The sequence below is a fragment of the Denticeps clupeoides genome, chromosome 18, assembly GCF_900700375.1.
Source record: "Denticeps clupeoides chromosome 18, fDenClu1.1, whole genome shotgun sequence".
In the NCBI taxonomy this organism is placed as follows: Eukaryota; Metazoa; Chordata; class Actinopteri; order Clupeiformes; family Denticipitidae; genus Denticeps; species Denticeps clupeoides.
In genome coordinates this window covers 19608411-19630420 of record NC_041724.1, presented here as the reverse complement: position 1 = coordinate 19630420, position 22010 = coordinate 19608411, and the positions used below count along the sequence as shown (strand labels likewise).

At 42.6% G+C, this 22010-nt stretch overlaps 1 protein-coding gene across 8 annotated transcripts in view; it reads left to right on the top strand.

The window, feature by feature from the left end:
• Positions 1–415: 415 nt before the first annotated feature.
• Positions 416–22010, top strand: part of LOC114767758 (glutamate receptor 3-like) — an 80938-nt gene continuing 59343 nt past the window's right edge. For 2 of the 8 annotated variants that reach the window (XM_028959453.1, XM_028959454.1), the window contains exons 1-3: positions 416–976; positions 1059–1217; positions 20358–20597. In XM_028959453.1, coding sequence (XP_028815286.1) covers positions 730–976; positions 1059–1217; positions 20358–20597 — 646 coding nt within the window. In that variant the 5' untranslated portion in view covers positions 416–729. The remainder of the gene's footprint in view (positions 977–1058; positions 1218–20357; positions 20598–22010) is intronic. The other 6 variants (XR_003742978.1, XR_003742980.1, XR_003742979.1 and 3 more) reach the window with 4 other exon arrangements.

The following is a 22010-nucleotide window of genomic DNA, read 5'->3' as shown; positions in this document are numbered from 1 at the left end:
TTTTCTTTATTTTCTTGACCATTTACGTTGGTAGATTCTCACTGAAGGCATCAGAACTATGAATGAACACATGTGGAGTTCTGTACTTAACAAAAAGTGGAGACCTGACCTCCACAGTCACCGGACCTGAACCCAGTCCAGATGGTTTGGGGTGAGCTGGACCCCAACAATTTCACCTTTTTTTTGTTAAGTACATAACTCCACATGTGTTCATTCATAGTTTTGATGCCTTCAGTGAGAATCTACCAACGTAAATGGTCATGAAGATAAAGAACACACCTTGAATGAGAAGGTGTCCAGACTTTTGGCCTGGACTGTATATTTTACAGTACCCCCCAACCACACATTGAGAAATTGCAAAACAAAAGACACGTGTACTTCTGTGTATTTCTGCTCATTTCGGAGCTGGTTGGTTTTGTGCAAGGTGGCCTCATCTGAGACTGAGACTTCGTTCCTGGTAATGATGCTGCATTGTTACTGGGCCAGTGCTCCCTGAGGGGCTATACGCTCAAGTTGTCACAAAAATTTATAGACTTTAATCAACCAGCAGAAAGGACTGGCCTTATTATTACCTCTGGGGTTACGATGAAGAGTACATTTATAATATGCGACTCTGAAACTATATATAATAGTAGAACAGAATAAAACTCGGATCATGGACAGTTCCTGCTTGTCCTGCGTGGAATAGTCCACATCTGTCCCCACCTCGTCGATAAGTCATCAGGGATCATGAATAAAAGCACCGTGGAACCGTCCCGAGAATGGAAGCCGTCTCCGACGGACCAATCAGACGCGCCCCTCGCAGCCCCGTCCCGCCCCCAGCCTCCTCCAGCCCGCAGCCCGCAGTCTCCTCCCGGATCTCCTGCTGTCCCCAGCCCGGGGACCAGACCCACGAAGATGGCACAGCGCGACCTGCTGCTCCTGCTCTGGATCGTCGCCGAGTCCCTGGCCGGCTTCCCCAACCAGATCAACATCGGTGAGCAGCGCTTCCACTTGAATTCGTATGAATCTGGGAAGAAAGTTGCAGGTTAAACCTGCGCGATGCTTCGGGTTTGCAGGCGGACTCTTCATGCGCTCCACCGTCCAGGAGCACAGCGCGTTCCGCTTCGCGGTGCAGCTCTACAACACCAACCAGAACATGTCCGAGAAGCCCTTCCACCTCAACTACAACGTGGACAACCTCGAGTCGTCCAACAGCTTCTCCGTGACCCACGCGTGTGAGTATCTCTCCGTTCCACACCTCGCTGATGCTGCGTGTGTGGATGGGTGTATTAGTTATGTGTGTAGGTGCTAGAAGACCCCGCTTACTACCACCGTGTCCCTGAGCAGGACACTTAACCCTGAGTGTCTCCAGGGGGGACTGTCCCTGTCACTACTGACTGTGAGAAGGATTCTTGTGAGAAGGGAGCGAGCAGCGGGGACGGTTGTGTTGAAATCGGGACTTTCACTCGGCAGAAGTTCCCGTTGCAGCACCCTGCGTGTGGTGTCTGTGTGGGGACGAAGTTGGACCTGCGGCTGAAACGTTACGTGTGGGTTGCTTGCATTTGTTGAAATGTGGAAGGTTCTATGGAAACGCTCAAGGAAAAGAAGAGTCGTGCCTGCTGTTCTTGCAGTTTCTGACTGATGTTCAGGCTGAGGGCCTTCAACCGCCCACGTCCATTCTCCTTTTTCTGCTCGAGACAAGGATGCACAATGTCAGCTTGGTAGAATACAAGCTTCATCACAAGCACAGAGATCATGAACCTCCATGAGGGGTCTGAGACCCTTAAACATGTGAACAGGTGAAAGAGGCCAGAATTCAGAATGGAATGAATGCTTTTAAGATCTGAGGAGACACTACGGCTCCACCGAAGCCTAACACAACGGGTCATGTTAGAATAGTGCTTTTCGACTGTTACATGACAGAATTCTGGACTGTTCTTCTGCAGAAACACATCTCATTTGATCGTTGGTTGTCTGGCGTTATTTAAAAAAATGCTTTTTCTCTCTGTACATAAATATATCATGGATATGGAGTCATAAATCCATCCAGGGACATATGAGTGTGCAAGAAAGGAAATAAAACAAAAATCATTACAACACCAACATGCCGTTGGCCTTCAGTTTCTCCCCATTTTGGGGTTATTTTATGAAGCTTATCCCAGTCCGGATGGTAGCGAAGTTGGGAAGAAGACACACAGGTCCATGTAGAAATGTCAAATAACTGAGCGATGCCATGCTACACGAATGATAACCGCAGTATAGACATAACATTATTCCATGAACTAAATCTGAAAGAAATTCAGCAGGGTTATAGTAGCCCCACTTACTACCATTGCTTCCCAGAGCACGACACTTAACCCTGGATAAGGGCGTCTGATAAATGCCGTAAACGGAATATGAATGTAATTAGTATTGGCAAGATGTAAGCAGCAAAGCCCTTGAAAGCTTCTGCAGGCTTTCCTTGGATATTGTGAGGTTTTATCAGGGCCAGATGAATATGATGCTTGAAGAAATTCCTGATTTTCCAGCTGGATGCACCACAGACTGGATACTCTGGTGAAGCATACTTAGTCGTGTGTGGAGCTCAGCCGCCCTGTCCTGTCCATGGGACGTCTTTTTTAAAAAGGGTTAAACAGTAGAGGACAAAGGATTTGCTTGTGTCTCTGACAGCTGATGACATACATGGAATACAAATATAAATTACTGTTCAATAAATAAGTTGTTATAGATCTGAGCATTAATACATGTAATACATGAGGTTCTTCATTGATGAAAATGTTCATTAACAATCAAATATCAACAGATTAGAATTTATTGTTCCAAAATGTATACAATCCCCCCACTTATTTATTCAGTGGCTGCAGCATCTACTGTTGCCATGTTCTCTGGGTCCATTTGGTGGGTAGAATGTTAACTTGAATTGATTTCTCTGCATGCTTTTTGGTACCAGTGTAATAATTTCACTGTATTTGTATTGTTCTGCCTCTCTGGGTAGAATGATGCCATTACTGTGAAGGGAAGAATTGTGTTAGGATTAGAGGAATTCATATTCTTTTCATCCAGGTATTCCATGTTAGCCCCCACCGCCCTCTTATTACTGAATAGAATCATGTTTGTGGCTTTATTTCCATTTACCAAGTCAGGCTGGATAGGATAGGAGATTATAACAAAAAAAACTAATTTGATTATGTTAACTTTTGGAAAAGAAAAAGAATGAGTTGATCCATGTTTCGGGAAGCATTTGGCATTGTATTTGCTGGCTCATTGTATTTGCTGGGCCAGAACAGAGAGAGTTTATGCAATATAATGTCTTGCAGATGAACTTGGGGAGCATGTTCTGTCTATGGACGTATCCTTGTCTGTGGTGAAGGGGGCATGGTAAAGCATATCTGCCATTTTGATGATGTGCTATTTGCTGTGAAAGGGCTCTTGTTAAGCAGATTTCCACTACAGTGTACATTGCATCTTCAGAATAATAGCCACTTTCCATTTCTATCTGTGCAGATGCCATTTTAGATTTGCTCGTCCTTGGCCACTCGGAGAATGGGTAATGAATGGGTCAAGTTGTCTCAGCTCGGGCATGAAAAACTAACACTGCCCTTGGCTGCTTTGAATTCTTCATTGGACATTTGCTGGGAATTTTGCGGACTGGGATTTCATGCGCAGATGCAGCATGCATCAGTGGTCATGTTAACTGAAGAGTGTATTGTGACATCCGGAATGAACGGACGAAGAAGGGGCACATGCTTACTCCACAAAAATAGATCCAGCTCTGGCAGGGTTGATGAAAAGATGCTCTGGCTCTTTTTTATCACTGCATTGTTTAGAAATAAATCTCTTTATTTCATCCAATCTATAAAATTAAATTAAATTAAAACTCAGTAACGTCATTATGACTGCATTGCAGAGAGAATAATTATAACAAATTAGACAGGCAGAGCCCACAAATATCCAGTTAAGGGATCAGCACCACAGACACCACTCTGTTTTATTCACTAAATACATGCAATTAATGCAGGATAATAAATACATAGGTTCAGTGTCAGGACGCCCCAAAGTCTATTAATGGGTGAAATTAGAACAAACATAAAATATTGCTATATTAAAGCTTATCAAAGCTTTTATTAAATAATTTTCTGTAATTCATATCCATAAGCTGTAATGTGCAATAACAACACTGAGCAGGTTGCAGCACCCTGTAATCTCTATAAGAGAACTGCAGCAAAAGTCTGACGTATATGACTGGGTCCATCATCATTACACAAACCCATGTTTGGTCCACTTAAATATACAAATATTTTTTAAAGGAAATTTCAGGGCAATAACTACATTCAAAATGCAAGTTAAGTGTGTGTGTGTGTGTGTGTGTGTGTGTATATATATATATATATATATACATTTCAATGAAAATGTAAATTCTATTCATTCTATTCAACCAATGTTACGGACTGATGGGAATATTCTGGGATTTACTAAATCTTGTCCTGAGCCAGGTCTGGTTGGGTTCGTACTCAATTTTTGATCATTTTAGTCGGGTCTGGTTGGTCGGTCAGCAAACACAAACTTCTGGTTTATGGTACTGATTCGTTCTGTATGATTCGCAGCTTGTAAATTTTTTTCGGTGATATGTAAGTGTTGCATGTTGTAAACTTGTTTTGTTAAACGTCTTTTTCATGTGAAATGTTCGTTTGATTTGCAATTCTCTGGCATCATCGTCATGTGATGTGTTTTATGTATCGTGAGAGAGATGCAAAAATGGATAATGACGAGGTGAAACGGGGGTTTTATTTTCCTTCCCCTCTTAACCCAGCGCTTGTAGTGTGCGCGGAGAAAGCCGGGCTTTTAAACAGCTGAGCATTGCAAGATCTCACAGGGTCATGGCTGTACGGAAATGGCGCAGTAAAAAAGCTGACTGTGTGCCTGTCATTTATTTAAATGCACCGCACAGCGTAACAGTCATCTTGGGTCGGGCTTAGGCTGAATTCTGTCAGGCTCGGGCCGGGTCAGGCCTAATTACTAACAAAATACATGCAAATAATCATTTAATGCTTTTCATTTGTCTATGCGGGAAGGAATTTGGTTTGGGGGGTCCTGGCTTGCCTTGGACACAGGTAGGAGGGGGGAACCACTGCATTATGCCAACTGTCCCAGGCAGACTGTCTCAGTTTTTGTTCTCTTCCCAGTAGCAGTCTTAGATTTTGTAGCTCTTGCCTCTGCAAGTGGGACTCCAGTGGAGATGATCAGATGTTACCTGGGCTTCCACATCTTGGAGGACATGGTCTGAACACATTCAAACGGGAAAAACAGTGCCTGTACCACCACAGCTGAGAAAGTTCAGGGGGTCTCCCGCCATCCTGAAGACCTTCTACACTGGTGCTGTGGAGAGCATCCTGACACAGAACAGCTCACAGCTGTATCCAGTATTGCAAAGCTCTACAGAGAGTGATCCATGCAACCGAATTGCTGCTGCAGGTCACCTCTTCCATCTCTGCAGGATGTTGGACCAGGGCCATCAAGGTCTTTTTCAATACCTAAATTCAGGTGAAAGTCTCAGAAGAATCATGGCCTGGCACGAAAGACTCAGGAGTTTTTATTCTTAGGTCATATGGATGCTGAAGCTCATGCCACACCACCTCACATCCTGATCATCTCACCATGAATCATTGTGGTTTTTCATCCACCTTGCAGTCTGTGACTGTTATACTGGTTACTGCACAATCAATTCACAATACACTTTATTGGTTTTATCTCGGTCTTCTGGGTCCCCTAATACTGTATCTGACATCAGCCGTGGTGCAGAATTACAGCCACTTTCAGCGGGTCACACAATGACATTTCCCCAGGACGCGCCATTGCGGTGCCTGTAGCTGGAAATGAGGATAGAAGTTGGCGGAAATGGCGTCATTAACACTTTCTGTTTGCCGCAAACAGGAACATGTCAATGTTTTTCCAGAAAAAAAATGAATGAACCCACTGGTTCAGTAAAAAAATACATTTGTGCAAATTTTTCACCAAGCGACTGCAATGCTTCACTTTTTTTCAAGCCATAAAGGTCGGTGGAGTTCATTTTTTTTAGACGCATCTGGACAAATTCCAGATCTGACCGTCTGAGCTGCCACTCTTTGAACGGTGAAGCAGAATGACCAAACACTCTTTATACCCATCACCATTTCTAGCCACCGCAGGACCAGAGACAGGCCAAGGGAACTCGTATTAATGTCACATTTTTTTTATCTTCCTCATTCTGCTGGATACATCATTGTAGTATCCATAGCCACTATCTAGTGATGTCTGTGTTTTGTTCTCATTGAACATATATATTGGTTATCATTTTTAGTTTACTTAGTAGTCCCCTTTAATTCTAGAGTGGCTCATAATGCAATTCACTGCTTGTTGTATTGCTATTTGACCAATAAACATCTGGAATCTTCCACTCGCTCTAGTGAAGCCTGTGCACTGTAGATTTCAATGTCTTAACACTACTCAGTTATAATAAAGAAGATTTTACAGATGTAAAATTAACTATTAGAATGTGAGCAAAAATGAAGATGATTGCATTTAAATAAAATTCTATGATTACTTAGTTACTTAATTCATAATGTATCTTAATAATGTCTACAAAACCTATGTTATAATAGTGGTATAGCGGAAATCATGTGAGCACTCAGTGTGACTATAAAAATGCCTGTGAAGTGGACAGTGGCTTCTTATGCATTGTTGTGTGACCAATAGAAACAAAGCATTGAAGTCAGGTCAATTACTTCATAGTAATTAACAATTGAATTGAACTGTTTCATCCATTCTGTGAAACCACGGTACAGGCTACAGGCCTTCCATGGTGGAGAGGGGCGGAGAACCCTGACCAACCAACCAGAAAGTTCCTTACATTATTCAATGGTCTTCAATGTTAAATATTTTATTTAGCAGTGGTTTAATAACTGCATGACCTAAAGAATCATTATAATTTACTGTCATCGTGCAAGTTCGGGGACTTTAAGCGGGGTGGACAAGTCGTCGTGCGGGGAGAGGACACTGGACGAGCTGGGGAGGAGGAGTGGAGCTGCTTGGTCTGTGAGAGGGAGGCAGAAGGTGAGTGGACCAGTGGACTGTGTGGGGACCAGCGGGGAAGGAGGCGAGGGGATGAGGCTGGGCTGGACCGGGGCCGAGGAGGACAGGAAGATGAGAGGACGTCTTGGGTGACAGGAAGGTGGGGTAACATGGAATATCATCTTAGCAAACTCAAGGTCAAGGACAGGCAAAGGTCGTGGTCACAAGGTACAATTGGTCAGGCAGAGATAAAGAAGTCTAGCGTCTCTGAGAAATAAATTCAACAAAGAGCGGGCAGCATCTCCTCAGGGTCACCTGGCTTTTAATTTTGACAGTCATGAGTTAGATCTACTGGTGAAACATCTGTCTATGTTTCACCATACATACGTAGCTGTCACAGGGGGAATTCGATGACGTACTTGGAGACATACTTTGGGCGTGGGGATAAGCCGTCGTACCGGTAGAGGACACTGGGCGAGCGGGGCAGGAGGACCGGGGACGCCTGGCCGGCGAGGAATGAGGAAGTAATGGACGCGCTGCAACGCAGCGGGGAGTCAGTTCGGGATCTTTGGGAAGGACCGGGGCAGAGGAGAACCGGAAGACGGCGGGTTTCAGGATGGTCCGGGATCTTGGACTGGACGGGAGTAGGTCTTGGGCGGCAGGACGGTAGGGGAGCATGGAATCCCGTCTTAACCGATGGGTCAGGTAGGTTCGAGGTCAGGGGCAGGAAGAGGTTGTAGCCAGGAAGTTCCGGTCGGGGTTTTTTACGTGGTTTCCAGGGGATCAGGCAATTCTCGAAGTCGTGGGCAGGCGAAGGTCGTATTTCAGGAGTCACTATTATCGTAGGTCGTGGGTGAGAGAGCTAGCGTCTCTGGCGAGTAAACTCATACAAAGAGCGGGCGTGTCTCCTTGGGGTTACCTCACTTTTATACTTGCCACCGCCCGCTTCCATTTCCTCTTCCGGGTCGTCGTCTCCCAGGCTGGTGAGGCGCCCCCTAGCGGGCTGGAGGCGTGTTGGCCATGACAGTAGCAGCAATAATCACATGACACAGTTTCACCAATCAGACGTCGCCACGCAGTCACATGACCACACACGCTGGGATGGAAGAGCGGCAGAAAACTCGTCTCATGGGATGAAAAATAGCAGATGTGACTGTCTCCACAGCTAAAACCAAAGATTACAGTAAGAAAACTGAATCCCAGTCTTTCATATCGACCCTTTTAGCGTTTTTAAATATTTGTTAAATGGCGCCATAATCTAAGTAGACCATTATACATTTTCTGTAGAGGAAGGAATTAGCATTTAGCGGTTTTATTTAATGTAGCAATGCTAACACATATTATTAGCATATAAAAGATAGTTTGTATGCTTAGATTTAGTCCATTAAATACTACAAATTGTACTTTAATAAGTTATTAATATTATTATTAGGACATGGCACATATCTGTCCAGATGCATGGTCATATTTAACATGTATTTCATAATGTGTTTATTTAATCTACAATAGTCTTGTAACCTACTTTCATCTACACTAGCAATGCTGTTTTTCATCTTTCCCTTTTCCATTTATTGTGCCAAAGAATGAATAATTATAATGCAAAGAAATACAAAGTCTAATTATTGATGTACCAAAAATTATGGCTTGATCAATCCTCTGAACTGAATTAAAAATTGGATTTTTCCTTTGCTCATGAAATCATCACTCCCAAGTGGAATCAAAACTGCTGATTCATTAAACTTGCGAACAGCCAGCCCCCTCAAGTTAGTGCCAGAATAATGGGACATTGTAGGTTTAATGCATTTTAATAAACACTTCTTTTTTTTCTGAAATGATCAAATGTTTGCCGCAGGCTTTTTTGCTTGTTGTTCTGAAGCTTCCTTCTTCGTTGCATTTGTCACTATTAATTGAATTAGTGACTGTGAGCTGAACAATGTGCAGCGGTGCTAATTCTCAGAGCAGGGCTTTGTGTGCTTTACTTCATTCAGCTCAGAAGATGAGTTGGGTGTCTTTGAAGTGGGCGAAAGAAGCGGGGAATTCTTTAATTACTTTGGTCGGGCCCATCTGTTTTTCAGGAGCTGAATGTTTCAGGTGCATTTAGCAATATGGGCAAAGGAGTTCAAAGCACATAAAGCAACGTGAAAAAGCACCAGAGGCAGCACTACTCTCCGCTGATGGCCACTGGTCCCCTCCCCCGTCCCTTTATTCCAGCTTTCTTCCTTCTGCCTCCGGCAGCACAACATCCAGCGTTTTTATGAGCTCATTTCCCATGATTTCTGTTAAAGAAAATTTTGCAGCACTTGCCGCTTTAATCTTGGCCCTACATTCTTACCAAGTCCTGCATCCCTCATTCTGTCATTACACTAATGGCGTGTGTCCCTACTGCCAGCGTTTTATATGTGCCTGGATCCTCCAGGTTCTTTGTATTTAAGCAGACTGAGGACTGCCGCAGCCAAACAGCCATCTGGGTGTTAAAGAACAAGCACAAACAAGATTCTCTTTAGTTGCAAATGCTTCTTCGAAGGCCAAGGTGGAATTGAGTGTTTGTAGGACTGCGATGACTGCTCTGCAGTAGGAAACAGATGCTTTACTTAATCAGTTCTCTTTTATACGGAGTCGGGGCTATAGCCAGTCTTGCCCACGAAGGGGCTGGGTGTGATTGGGTTTTTAGTTGGCGCGATCTAATTGCTTTAGACCTTTTATCCAATCAGTGCCCTTAATTACTACTCATCTGGCTTTAAATGGGTTTAATGGCTGACTGACTGAGAGCTCATCCTCAAATCCCACGCACTAACTAGCACTTATTGGATGATATCCTCTGTCCACAGCGTGTGCTGGGAGAAAACCACGAATGTCATTTTAGAAAAATACTTGAGGATTCATCTATCAGATTATATTTCTTCATGGGGTTTGGGCGGGGAGACAACACGTCAGTTCTCCCATCCACCTCCATATTCATCGTATGGTCATGGAAGCTGGGTGAGCTCAGACTGATGGAGCGCTGGGTCTCTAAGGCCATATCTAAGGATGAAAGATTAAAGTTTCTATTTTTTTTATCTTAGCAAAGTATATGCAGTATATATTTCCATTTCCTTACTGAGAGACAGATGAACGATGCTCTTAACCCTCCACTAGTGCTTCATCCTGCTTTCCAGGCTGAATTATTGATCTCAACCACCATGTTTCAGATGTGGAAGTGGCCTTTATTAGAATCATTTTAAAAGCATAAGCAGAAGAAAACATAAATTATCTTGACCAGATACAATAAGTTCAGTCTTGCTACCTTGGAACTTGGAACTTTGAAGTGAATTAATCAAAAGAGCTTCACACACTTTTTAAAGTGATCTCTGGGAGATCTCTGGAGAACTGGAAATGAAGAAGAAAAAATACAAATATGACATAAGATCAATTCTAAAAAAAAAAAGTCTCTTCAAATGATTTGCTCATTTAACAATAAAACGCTATTTAATGTGCAGTTGAATACAGCATATTCCTCCCATGCTGTTGGTCTTTAAATAAAAGCACAAGTGCAGAGCCTGATTTCAATGGTGCCTGGAGATAGGAACATTAGTACAATACTTTCAAATTTTCTGCAAATGTCTTATATCTCACTGATTGTGAACAAAAAGCAATAGTGAGGCTTTTCTGTTGGCATTTAACGATGGCAGCGATGAGATAGCAACGTTCTTAAAGCTTGGCAACAGCGATAACCTTTATCTGACCTCACGGTCAGGGTTTACTAGAAAATTTCCCCCCAGAGGGAAAGGTGGTAGAGGAGAAATGAGAGCACGGGATTGGGGAAAAGAATGAATTACTTCTGAATTAACCCTGGAAACATTTAACACACTTTTTACTTGTTGGCTTTTAATTCAGTTTGAAGTTCAGTTTCATGTCCTTTGTTTTATGATTCATCTTACTTTCCCTATTTTATGTTTCATTTTCTTTTATTGCTGTAGATGTGTTAAGCACCTTGTTGAGGATTGGGTGTATGGGCAATATGACAGAAGATGTTTCAGAACAATTCATTTAAAAAAAGCAGAGTGTCTTGGTGATCAGAGCTGCTCCATGTTCATTTCACTCCTGGTTCATCAGCAGGATAATCATATTTGACTCCTACTGTTTTTTTACTGTGCCTTGCCTGCTTCTTCTTGTCCTCCTTTATTTAAACTCCACGTCTCAAATGAAAATCATTACAGCATCCCAAACACATACAGGCATTACACCAACGACCAGGATTTTATAAGGTTACGTTGAAGAAGATTCAGAAGGGAGTGGAACATCTGTGATTGGCAGAGCCATCTGCTGTTTACAATTAGTACCACGTCTTTAATTATCACTTGCCGGGTATTCTGGATCAGCAAGTCATGGGTGAGGACTTTTGAAATACCCCTGAAGGTCTCTCCCAGAGCTCTGCACCCTCACAGTCTCACTCAAATTGGAATCTATTTCTCAAAGCTATCACATTGCTTCAATTCCTTGGCCTTAATCAATGTCTAGCCCTCTCCTCTCAACCTTTCAACAATAGCAGCAATCAGGCCATCACACCCCCCCACACACACACACACACACACCTCCCTTCGATTTCTGGAACATCTCACTGCTGAATTCAAGAGACTGTCAGGTCTTTTCTGTACCCAGCACATCACTGACTGCCACTGGCCTTGCTGAAATCCTTTAGTTAGCAATGCTCCAGTGCAAACAGCAGCTCATCCCTTTAATTGTTTCCCTGCAAATTTACAGTCACTCTTTTATATCCCGACCCATTGGGATTTCCACTTAAAGGGCGCTGCGTAATACAAAGAACACAAAAAGCCAACAACAAACCCAAATTAGTGCCCGTGTAATATATTTCAGCGTAAACCATGTAAACTAACCAACAACGGTTGCTTTTGGTGGGTTTAAAAAGGTCGGGCCAAGTATTTTAGCTGAGTATTTAAAAAGCCTTCAATTCTGTTTTTGTTTGCACAGAAACAAACAGGGCAGCTTTATACAGCTGTCCAACCAAAAGGGGGAAAGACTAAAAAAAATGTAACTGAAAGTCTCACAAGCAAAAATGAAAAAAAGTCATATTTAAGCAAAAAAATCTTTTACATTTCAACTTCGTATTTTTGTTTAATATTAGAAAGGTTTGTTTCAAAATGTTGCCACAAATCTGATTCCATTAGCCTGGATTTAAATATTGACCCTGTATCCGAGTTCCAAACAGGCTGTGAATTTGTGAATTGTTGTGTAGGGCAGTAAGCTGTTAACAAGTCACTCAGGCCACCACTTTGTATGTAAATAACCTTTTTTTTTTTTGTCTATGCAAAATTTTACCATTAGCCAATGCAATAAGACTTTATATTTGTTTTTTAGAGCATTAAACAGGAGACACAAATAACAAATAAAGGAAATAAGAAGTAAGCCCACCCCGCCCTGGCTCCACGATAACACAGTTAAATCAACTAAGTTGAAAGCATGTCTCCGTGTTCAGTCTCATGGTGAAAACTGAGACGAAGAGGGAGGGTTTGGAGATGACGTGGGGCAAGCAGAGAGGTGAAGGGAAGAATGACCTCTCCCTCTCTGGAGCTCAGCAGGGGTCCCAAAAATGGCAATAAATAGACAAAGATCCAAGATTCACCCCATCACAGAAGACATTACATCAAAATAACCTGACCAAAAAATTCAACGTAAACGTGGACAGGAGAAAAACAAGTGACAGGATGAATTAGAACAACCTTCACATTTGTCTTCCATATCTGAGTAAATATTAGACAGCCTGGATATGGAATAGTGAACCCTGTGTACTACTTTGTAATGAATGAGTGACAGTCAAGCATAAAAAAGAAATTCTGCTTGCATTGCATACGACCCCCTCCATCAAGTCGACGCCCAGTTCACACACCCTTGCAGCTGTAGCCTTCAATGCCAAAGTAGTTCTTCGAAGTAATCAGAATTGGGGGAAGACAAGATACAGGATCCATCACATACAGCAATAAATCATCCACACATAGAGGCAAAAATATTCAACATTGTTGCAAGAGGATTTATTAGCCTGCATAAGTGCATTTGCCTGTTGCCATAGTAGAGGAGTCTAAAGAAAATTCTGATGTGGCAGCGCGGATGTCCGAAGGATCGATGAAATGCCCGCCAGAACTGTGATCATTTTTGGGCCAATGCTACGTGAGTTGGTGAGCCAGTAACCTACTCACCTTTTCACCATGCTCAACTTGCTTGTGACTACAATAGAAATGAATATTGAAGCATCTCTTGAATAGTGCTGGATTAAGGCGAAGATCAGAAATTTGAGTGGGGTGATCCTGTTTTTTTTGAATAAGCAAATGAAAAAACCGGACACATGAAAAAGGCCTTCAGTGCCTCCCACAGAAGTGTCACATCTTACCAGCGTCCAGCTTCCATCTTACCTTCACAAGCGGCAGCTGGAAGAGATCAGCACCAGGTCCATGACAGGGAAGGCATGTTTCTTCAAGGGGATTCTACCTCTATGTTCAATCGCTCTCTTAAGAGGGAGTAAAAAAATAGTTGATGAACATTTCCTGAATCGTTCAATTCCAAATTTGTATAATAATAAATAAAAAAATACAATTTAGTTATGCCTGAATTGAAATGTAAAAATGATGTAAAAATACTTGCATGCGCAAGGTATTCTGGGAACAATGGAAGAGATGGTGAAGGTCAAACAAAGCATCTAGGAAATTATACCATTATTATACCATGAAAGTCCCTGGTGATCTAGTGGTTAGGATTGTGGCCCGGGTTTGATTCCCGGTCAGGGAATGTTAAGGAAGTGACCCCGTAATCGGAATGTTGCCGGTTACAATGCCGATCTGTCAAGGTGCCACTGAGCAAAGCACCGTCCCCACACGCTGCTCCCCGGGCGCCTGTCATGGCTGCCCGCTGTCACCAAGGGTGATGGTTACATACAGAGGACACATTTCACTGTGTCACCGTGTGCTGTGCTGCAGTGTTTCACAATGACAATCTCTTCACTTTAATATAAATGTTGTTTTGTTGTGCCTTTTTATTTGCACTGTGTTTTAATCAAATATAATAAAAAAAACAGACTGTCACAACTCTAGGGTGGACACAGGATAGAGACGCGATACAAGAGGGAAGAAACATGGTCAGATGTGCAGCACTTTGGAAATGGGATAGAGCTGTAGTCTGGCCTATAACGTTAGTCCTGGCCCGAGCCTGACTGAAATTGGCCCGACCTTTTTAAAAGCCCATCTTTCTTTGTGCACTAGACGAAGAGGGAAGGGAAATGTGCGCGGAAACGAAGGGGTTAAACAAATCACCAGAGGCTAGAAATGTTCTTCAGCCCGGTCATCTGTATATCCTCCTGGTCAGGACACACTGTACATACTGTAGTCAAGGCAATACATGGATTATTAAAATAAATACATTTATTCTACTAGAATTATTCTGTTTATGAAATTATCCAGAGAAATCCTCTACATGGTTCATAAATTGTGACATGTTAATAGGGGAAGCTTCTGTAGATTCTTTGTAGTGCTAGATGCAGAACAAGAAAACATAAAGCCAGAACCTAGGGCCAAAAAGATGTTATGCGCAACCACTACTAACACGAAGGTTCAACATGACGGTGAGTGTTGGCTAGACTCTGGTTACTGGAGAGTTTGTTCCTTTAACCGGTGACTGAGATGTGCTGCGAGTTTGGGGGTTCTGGCTTGTGAGGAGTGCTGAGTCAGTACTCGGGAGAACGTGTGCAAGGGGTCTTCCCGAGGACCCCCTATGGAAGTCCCCAAGCAGGTTGTCACCCAAAAAGTCCTCAGTTTGGACTGTTCCCTGCCTCGTATTCAGAAGGCTGCAGGTTCGAATCCAGATCTGCCAAGGTGCCACTGAGCAAAGTACCGCCCCCACACACTGATCCCCGGGCGCCTGTCATGGCTGCTGTGATCCCCTGATGGGTTAAAAGCAGTGTTTCAGAGCAGTGTTTCATCAGTCAAGGACTGGACCTTTGGAGGGGAGGGGATGCCTAGATGCCTTTAAAGTTTCATTTTCCATTTTACTATACTGCATACTTCTCATAAAACACTTTTACTCTGCATCTTTCTCACTGTAACACCGTGTCTCTGGCTCCTTCTGTCGTTGGACTGCCACACCAATAATTCTCCCAGAGAACAGCGTTGTAATGGTTCGTATCTGCCCCTCTCCAAAAGAACGTCCATTTAGGGAGTCTACCCCCCATCCTAACCCCCATCTTGTGAGCCTGTGGCCCCTTAGTCCACCAGTGCTGTATCGGAAAGCAACCAATCACCAACAGTAAGTGTCACCTCATGCACACATGTTGGAAACGTTTGGTGTGTAGAGATTGATTGACTCTGAATGGGACCTTTTCTTCTGGGGTCGCAGGCAGATGCCAGGTGAGCTGCTCAGATTCATGGGTTTGGCCGTGGTGAAGGGGTGTTGGTGAGTCAGCGTCTATTCCTGCGGATGTCATTGCTAGCTGGATCAGACTTTCAAGGGTGGTTCCATGTCTGGACAGAGGTTGCCCCTGAACGTGGTGCACAATGCCACATCATTCCAGCTGCTCATCACCTCCAGGGTCTGGTTTACCCTGGTGCATTTGCAGGAGTTGCCCACCATCATCCCTACCTGGTGCTGGATAGTCGAATATGACTCGAAACAACTTCACAACCTCCTCATAGGACTGCAGTGGTGGTTCGTTTTGCCGCCAGAGGGAGGTCATCCACCAACCAGTTCGGCAGTGCCACCATCTTCTCCACATCTGACTGGGGTGATACATGAAAACCAGCCCTCACTCGAGGAGTGGCTGCACTCCACCGTAGGGTTTCTTTCCCGCTCCAGACAGCGGTTGCTTGAGTGGGTGTGGCCGGAGCAGCTGGTGTTGATGCTGTCTGGGCTGAAGCTGATTGACCATATTGTGGAACGCACGTTCCTCCATCCGAACGGCAGCTAGGTCGGCCTGGACTTGCTGAAGGGAGAGGCACAAAACCCAAAAGTGTAGCGTCTACCTACTGGAGAGTTTGTGCCTTTTAACCAGTGAGTGACTGAGGTGGCCCAGAGGACTTGGCTTGTGATGCGTGCTGAATTATTGTTCGGCTGCTATTCATACTGCTGCATTTACACATAAGGATATTTGTATCCATAGAACAGATTCAAAGGAAGACTAATTTACATCAATGTGTGAATTTAAGTTGTCAGTAACTGCACCAATAAATCCACTGAGACCTTGTTTGGTGACGTGTACCAGTTTACATTGCAGTGGAATACTTACTATATTATTTACTATCTTCTCAGAGGATGGAGTGAGTGCAGAGCAAACAGAAAGTGTGCAGGAAACAGCAAAGCCAGAGACACGGTGTTACAGCGAGAAAGATGCAGAGTAAAAGTGTTTTATGAGAAGTATGCAGTATAGTAAAATGGAAAATGGGCATCCCCTCCCCTCCAAAGGTCTCTGCACAACCCTGTAGAGGTCCAGTCCTTGACTGATGGTGGAGTAGGCATGAAGCACTGGACAACAATTGCACGGCCATGAGACCGTCCATAGTACTGCTGCCAAGTCCCCGGTTTTGTTCAAGGTTCAGATTCATATCTTCATGTGAAAGCTTTTCATGCTGGACATGTTGGAGTTGGAGAGTGTATGCACAGTCTCTCACAATTAGTATCTTTTTCCAGTTAACTTCTGAATGACAGTCGCTCTCCTCCTCAGCCCTCAGATGAAAGGATCACTACACCAGCCCAGGCACATCAGCAATGTGACATAGCAGAGATATCCTGGGAGTGAGGACTTCAAGGTTAACCATACCGCCCCGCCTGCCCACACCCCCATCTTCAAGCGGGGTTTTTATTATTCCGGGGAGCAGAAAGTACTGAATTGTGAGGGACCAGCCAGCAGAGACCTGCTTTAAATTCATGCCCGTAATCAACCAAACAATGCAAATCCCTCTCTGGTCCGGATCAGTCTTCAGCCCTCACTGGCCATGAATGCAGATATGGAATTTGATCGGAGCAACTTGGGAAAAGCAGTTTCTTTCTAACACCCTTTCCTCCTTCTTGCTGAAGGCCTGATTCTTATTCATCTCACTTTCTTAGTATTTTAATGAGATCCTTTCAGAGAATGAGTATGTAAATTAAGCCTAAAGGACAGGAATGGTTAGATGGATTAATTTCAGTCCCCAGAAAAATGAGAAATTATATAGGAATGATACAAAATGGCAGTAACAACTTGTCCTGCTTTCAGTGATGTGAGCATTTTTGTGTTTGGATTTCCAGACTGTGACTAGATCTTTCTTGGGTGTGCTGTATTCTTCCAGAAAAAAGGATATTTGTTGTTAAAGTTCCAAATTCTGTATTCAGGTTTTGACTTAACGGACATTTGGATCTACACGTTTGCTGAAGAGTGCACACTTACGAGATCAGTTCAGGAAAGAAAGAACTGGTCCATATGAAGCTATTTGCTCCATCTGAGCTATCTGGGCACAAGCCACTACTGTACTCGCTCCTTTTCTTTTATTATAACAAATCTGGAGCCTCTCCCTTGCCATGCATCACAATACATTTCACTGCTAGTGTAGATATTCTCCAAAGAACTGGAGTTTTTATTTTTTTTAATTATTTTTATGATCTTTTATTTACATAAACCAATTGCAAATACAAACAATTTGAACTCGATTATGTGTGTTTAATAAATAATTTTATTATTAGTGTTGTTGTTATTAATTGCTTGGACTTGTGGAAGAAAAGATTTGGTACATGGCCCAGAAGATTCAATAAAATCATTTGGAGAGAGTGAGGATTATAATATCAGTCATCCTATGATAACGAAATATGACAGAGACTACCTTGTTCTGAACAGAATCACATGAACAATTCCAAGATGCCTTTTCATAGGTGTGTTTGTGTTTTTTTGAGAGAGAGAGAGAGAGAGAGAGAGATAATTGCAGATTCAGGTGAATCAGTATATTTTTTTGATGTTTATGTTGCCTCCTTTTTCATTTTCTGCAAATCTGGACACTATTGTCTGATTATGGTGAATATAGGAAAAAAACATTCGAAATTTGAACTTGACTAACATAATTAGTGCAGATTGTATATTCATCGCCTTGGTCTCCATGATTTGAATCAGAAGTAGAAGTCATTGTGCAGATCTTTGAGTGGAAAATGTTTTTGTAATCATGGCAACCATCTTGCTGGCCGTCGAGAGCTATATTTACCTGAGGCCAGAATGAAATGTCTGCATTCAGCTCCGTCAGGCGCAAAAAGCCAATGCATGCACCTTCCTGTTGCAATCTGATGACTGTGAGCGAGCTGCAGGGCTTGTTAAACGTGTGATGTGGTCACCAGAAGCGCAGGTGGCATTGAAGGGTCCATAAGGGGTCAGGTGGCGTGGATTTCCATCTTCCTGAGTGGAAGTGTTGCTTTTCTGTCTGGACTGAGATATTAACAGATGAAAGGGGACAGTAGTGGCAATTTAAACAACACAAACACACACACACACACACACACGCAGTGGAACTGTTCAATAATTTGATTTCACCAAATGTTTATTGTTCCATCTACAATCATAGTCACCAAGTTTATTTGCATAAAGGGTTTGAATCAAATTCACACAGGTTATGCAATACCTCCACCTTTCCCATTCCTCTTTTCCAATTCACTTAATAGCTGTGTCCTCATGTCAGCGTTTCAGTGTGTTTCTGAAGAACACAAGCATCTTATGAGAAGCTGCAGAGCCAGAGAGAGTGGGCGAGGGGTGGCATGGAGGATGGGGAGGGGCAGACATAAAACGAGTGGGTGTGAAAAGAAAGGCGAACGGAGACAACACACACACATTCTCACATGCAGCTTCTCTCTGTGATCACAGCTGACATTCACGGCAAACAGCTTTCAGTCCCAGGGGCATGGGTGACTCCGACTGCATAGCTGTGCTCCCTCATCCACAGAGATGGTGATTACATTATTCACTGATGTAACTAAGTCTTTACAACGCCAGTATTTAGGGGCAAATCAAATCAGCGTTTAGGCCACTCATGCATTTCACATGCGCCCTGTCTTTGGTGCCCCACTCTGCTTCACATTTCCTGATTTATGGAGCTGGTGTGGCACTGAAGCTGGATGACTGTGAGATAACCCAAAGGGTGATCACTGCCAGCGGCCGTTCAAACTCAACTGCTGGACTTTGCCGTTTGAAGTCTGTTCGACCCGCCCCAAATATATTTTACTGAAATTCACTGTGACACATGAGGACCTTTGAACTATGTCAGCTGACGAGCCAGGCCCCTCCGGACCTGTCCAGGCCTAGTCTAATTCTACCTATGACATTTATTTCACATTTGCATAATTACACAGAGCCGCAAGGCAAGAGGAACACAAGAGCATTTCGCCCTCCCTCTGTGGTGTACACTCGTACGTCGCATATTAACCAGTTTAGAGTGGTCTAGATAAGCGAGATTGACATTAATAAACTGAATTATGAATCCACAAAAACCCATAGCCTCATTGGCCATGCTGTCATCCTGGGATCCGCTCAGTTAACAGGAGCCCATCATTTCTGTTTTTGAAGAAGCATATATATTTAGCATAATTTCCTTTTTATGCCATGAAAGTCTTAGGCAACGTTCATTTTTCCCCAATGAAAGTGTAATACTTTCCATCAAGCAATGCAACTTACATAGAAGCGAATGGTTTCATTTATATGGACTTTGTCAGGGTTTGTGTTTTCCTTTTTTTTTGCCACATCATTATTTTCTGTTCATCATGCAAATCCTGTTAAGTTTCAGGTGTTTAAGGCGAATGCCTTGTTCAGATGGACTTGGATCTCTTTCTCTTCTGTCTACCTTATTAAAGCCATTTCAGCGTTTTTGTAAATAGTGTCATTACTTTTCAAATCGCAGATACGAGCAGTCAAATCAAAGTTGCACATCTACACGGAAAAAGAAATGTTGTTCCACGTAATTCATTTCATTTAAACTGTCTAGCCATACGTATTAAGTTAATTCAGCAACAAATGATTTGATTATGTAAGAATAACGTGTTTAATTAGGATTCAATGCCAGATCATGTTTGTTCAATTTAATAAAATAATTTGCTACTTAAAAAATAAGGCTGAATTAACTTAATATGTATGGTTCGTAATGCAAAGTAATTAGGATAGTCTAAATCAAATGCATAATTTTGCTTGATTATCACTCTGATTTTACTGTTTTACTTTTAGGTGAAACCTGTGACAGTGTTCCTAATGTCTAAAAAGAAATGTCTAGCAGATAATGTGTGTAAGAAAATCTTATTGTGTTACTGTGGCAAATCTTAACTGGCTCATATCTTTTTTTTTTGTCCTCTAGTCTGCTCTCAGTTCTCCAGAGGGGTTTATGCCATTTTTGGCTTCTACGACAAGAAGTCCATGAACACCCTGACCTCCTTCTGTGGGGCACTCCACACTTCCTTCATCACACCAAGCTACCCCACAGATTCTGATGTGCAGTTTGTTATCCAGATGCGTCCAACCCTAAAGGGGGCGATTCTAAGTCTCCTGTCCCACTACAGGTGGGATAGGTTCATCTACCTCTATGACACTGACAGAGGTAAGTGTTCTTCACCAAACACTAAACCCAGGGGTATCAAACCACAGGGCTGAAGGTCTGCATCAAGATAAATGCATGGGAATTGCAATTTATTTGGGTTACTTAGGTCTGAAGCATTAAGGGGGCTATGTTTGTTACCTCTGGAAAAGTATACTTGTATTTCAGCCTAACTAATTTAATCTCAGCTACATCTATAAGGTTTCTGACTATTCTTCTGTTCAGCTACAAAAAAGCTACCAAAGCTACCAATGATTTTGAAACCAGTCAAATCAGATATGTTTTTGCAGATAGCCAGAAAATTATCATTTCCAATTAAGAATTAATCAATTAACAGTAGCAATAAGAAAAAAAATGATAAAGAACAAATGTTAATAACAGAACCACAAGGTAGTTTGCCAAGTGAGTGTCAGGTGTTTGGGTTCTTGGACACAGACACACCGCAAACATACTAACAATAACTGAGTCCTGGATTCCACTCATGCCCAGGTCACGTCATGGCACAGTGTTGTTCCATACTTTAGGTCATCACAACATTTTATTCATCTTTCTGTTCTACCAGTCGAATGTTTTGACACACACACCATTTTTTAAAGTTTTCTTTATCTGACAACATTTAATTGTTCTTCAATACAATGTAATGTGAAGGTGTGTAGAAAAAAAAAAAATAGAAAAACAAAGGAAAATGTTTTAGGTAATTCACACTTGGCTTCACTCGGTTCTTATGCTCCTGTGTGCCCATCTTGGTCCTGTTGTTTTTTTGAGGAGCATGGTTACTAGGTCTGATATCCTGCAGAAATGTTTCAGACTGGCAAATCAAGAGCTTTAGTCTTAAGTGTTACTCACCTGACTTGGTGAACCTATTGAGTGAAATAACCACAAAATGGCCACGTCTTCCTCAACCTAGACAGGATTTAGAAGTTAAGGTGTTTCAGAAATTAGACAGGGTTCCTTTAAATGACTTGTAAAGACTTGCGGTTTTTGCAAGTCTTTACAAGTCATTTAAAGGAACCCTGTCTAATCATTTTAAAGTAGTATGGTAAAAACTGTGATGTGCTTTTCCACTGTCATCACTTACACAAGACATTAATGAAACCCATATTGGACTACTGGAGAATGTCTGGAATGTGACTGGAATGGAACTTCATCTGTATTCTTCCCATTAGACTCCACCATACAAATGAGCTTTAAACAGAACACCCCATCAGAAGCAGGAGATATTTAATAAAAAAGACCATAGAGGATGTTGTCCTTTTATCATTCTACTTCAAAGAAGCTGAGCCTCACAGGATCACAGGTGACCAGGCATTTGTAGACATTTTTTGCATGCTCAACATTGCCAACATTTTAATATCTTACACCATGCATTTCCATTTTTTTGTGGGACTATTCTTCAGTTGGCTGCTGCTTCACAAC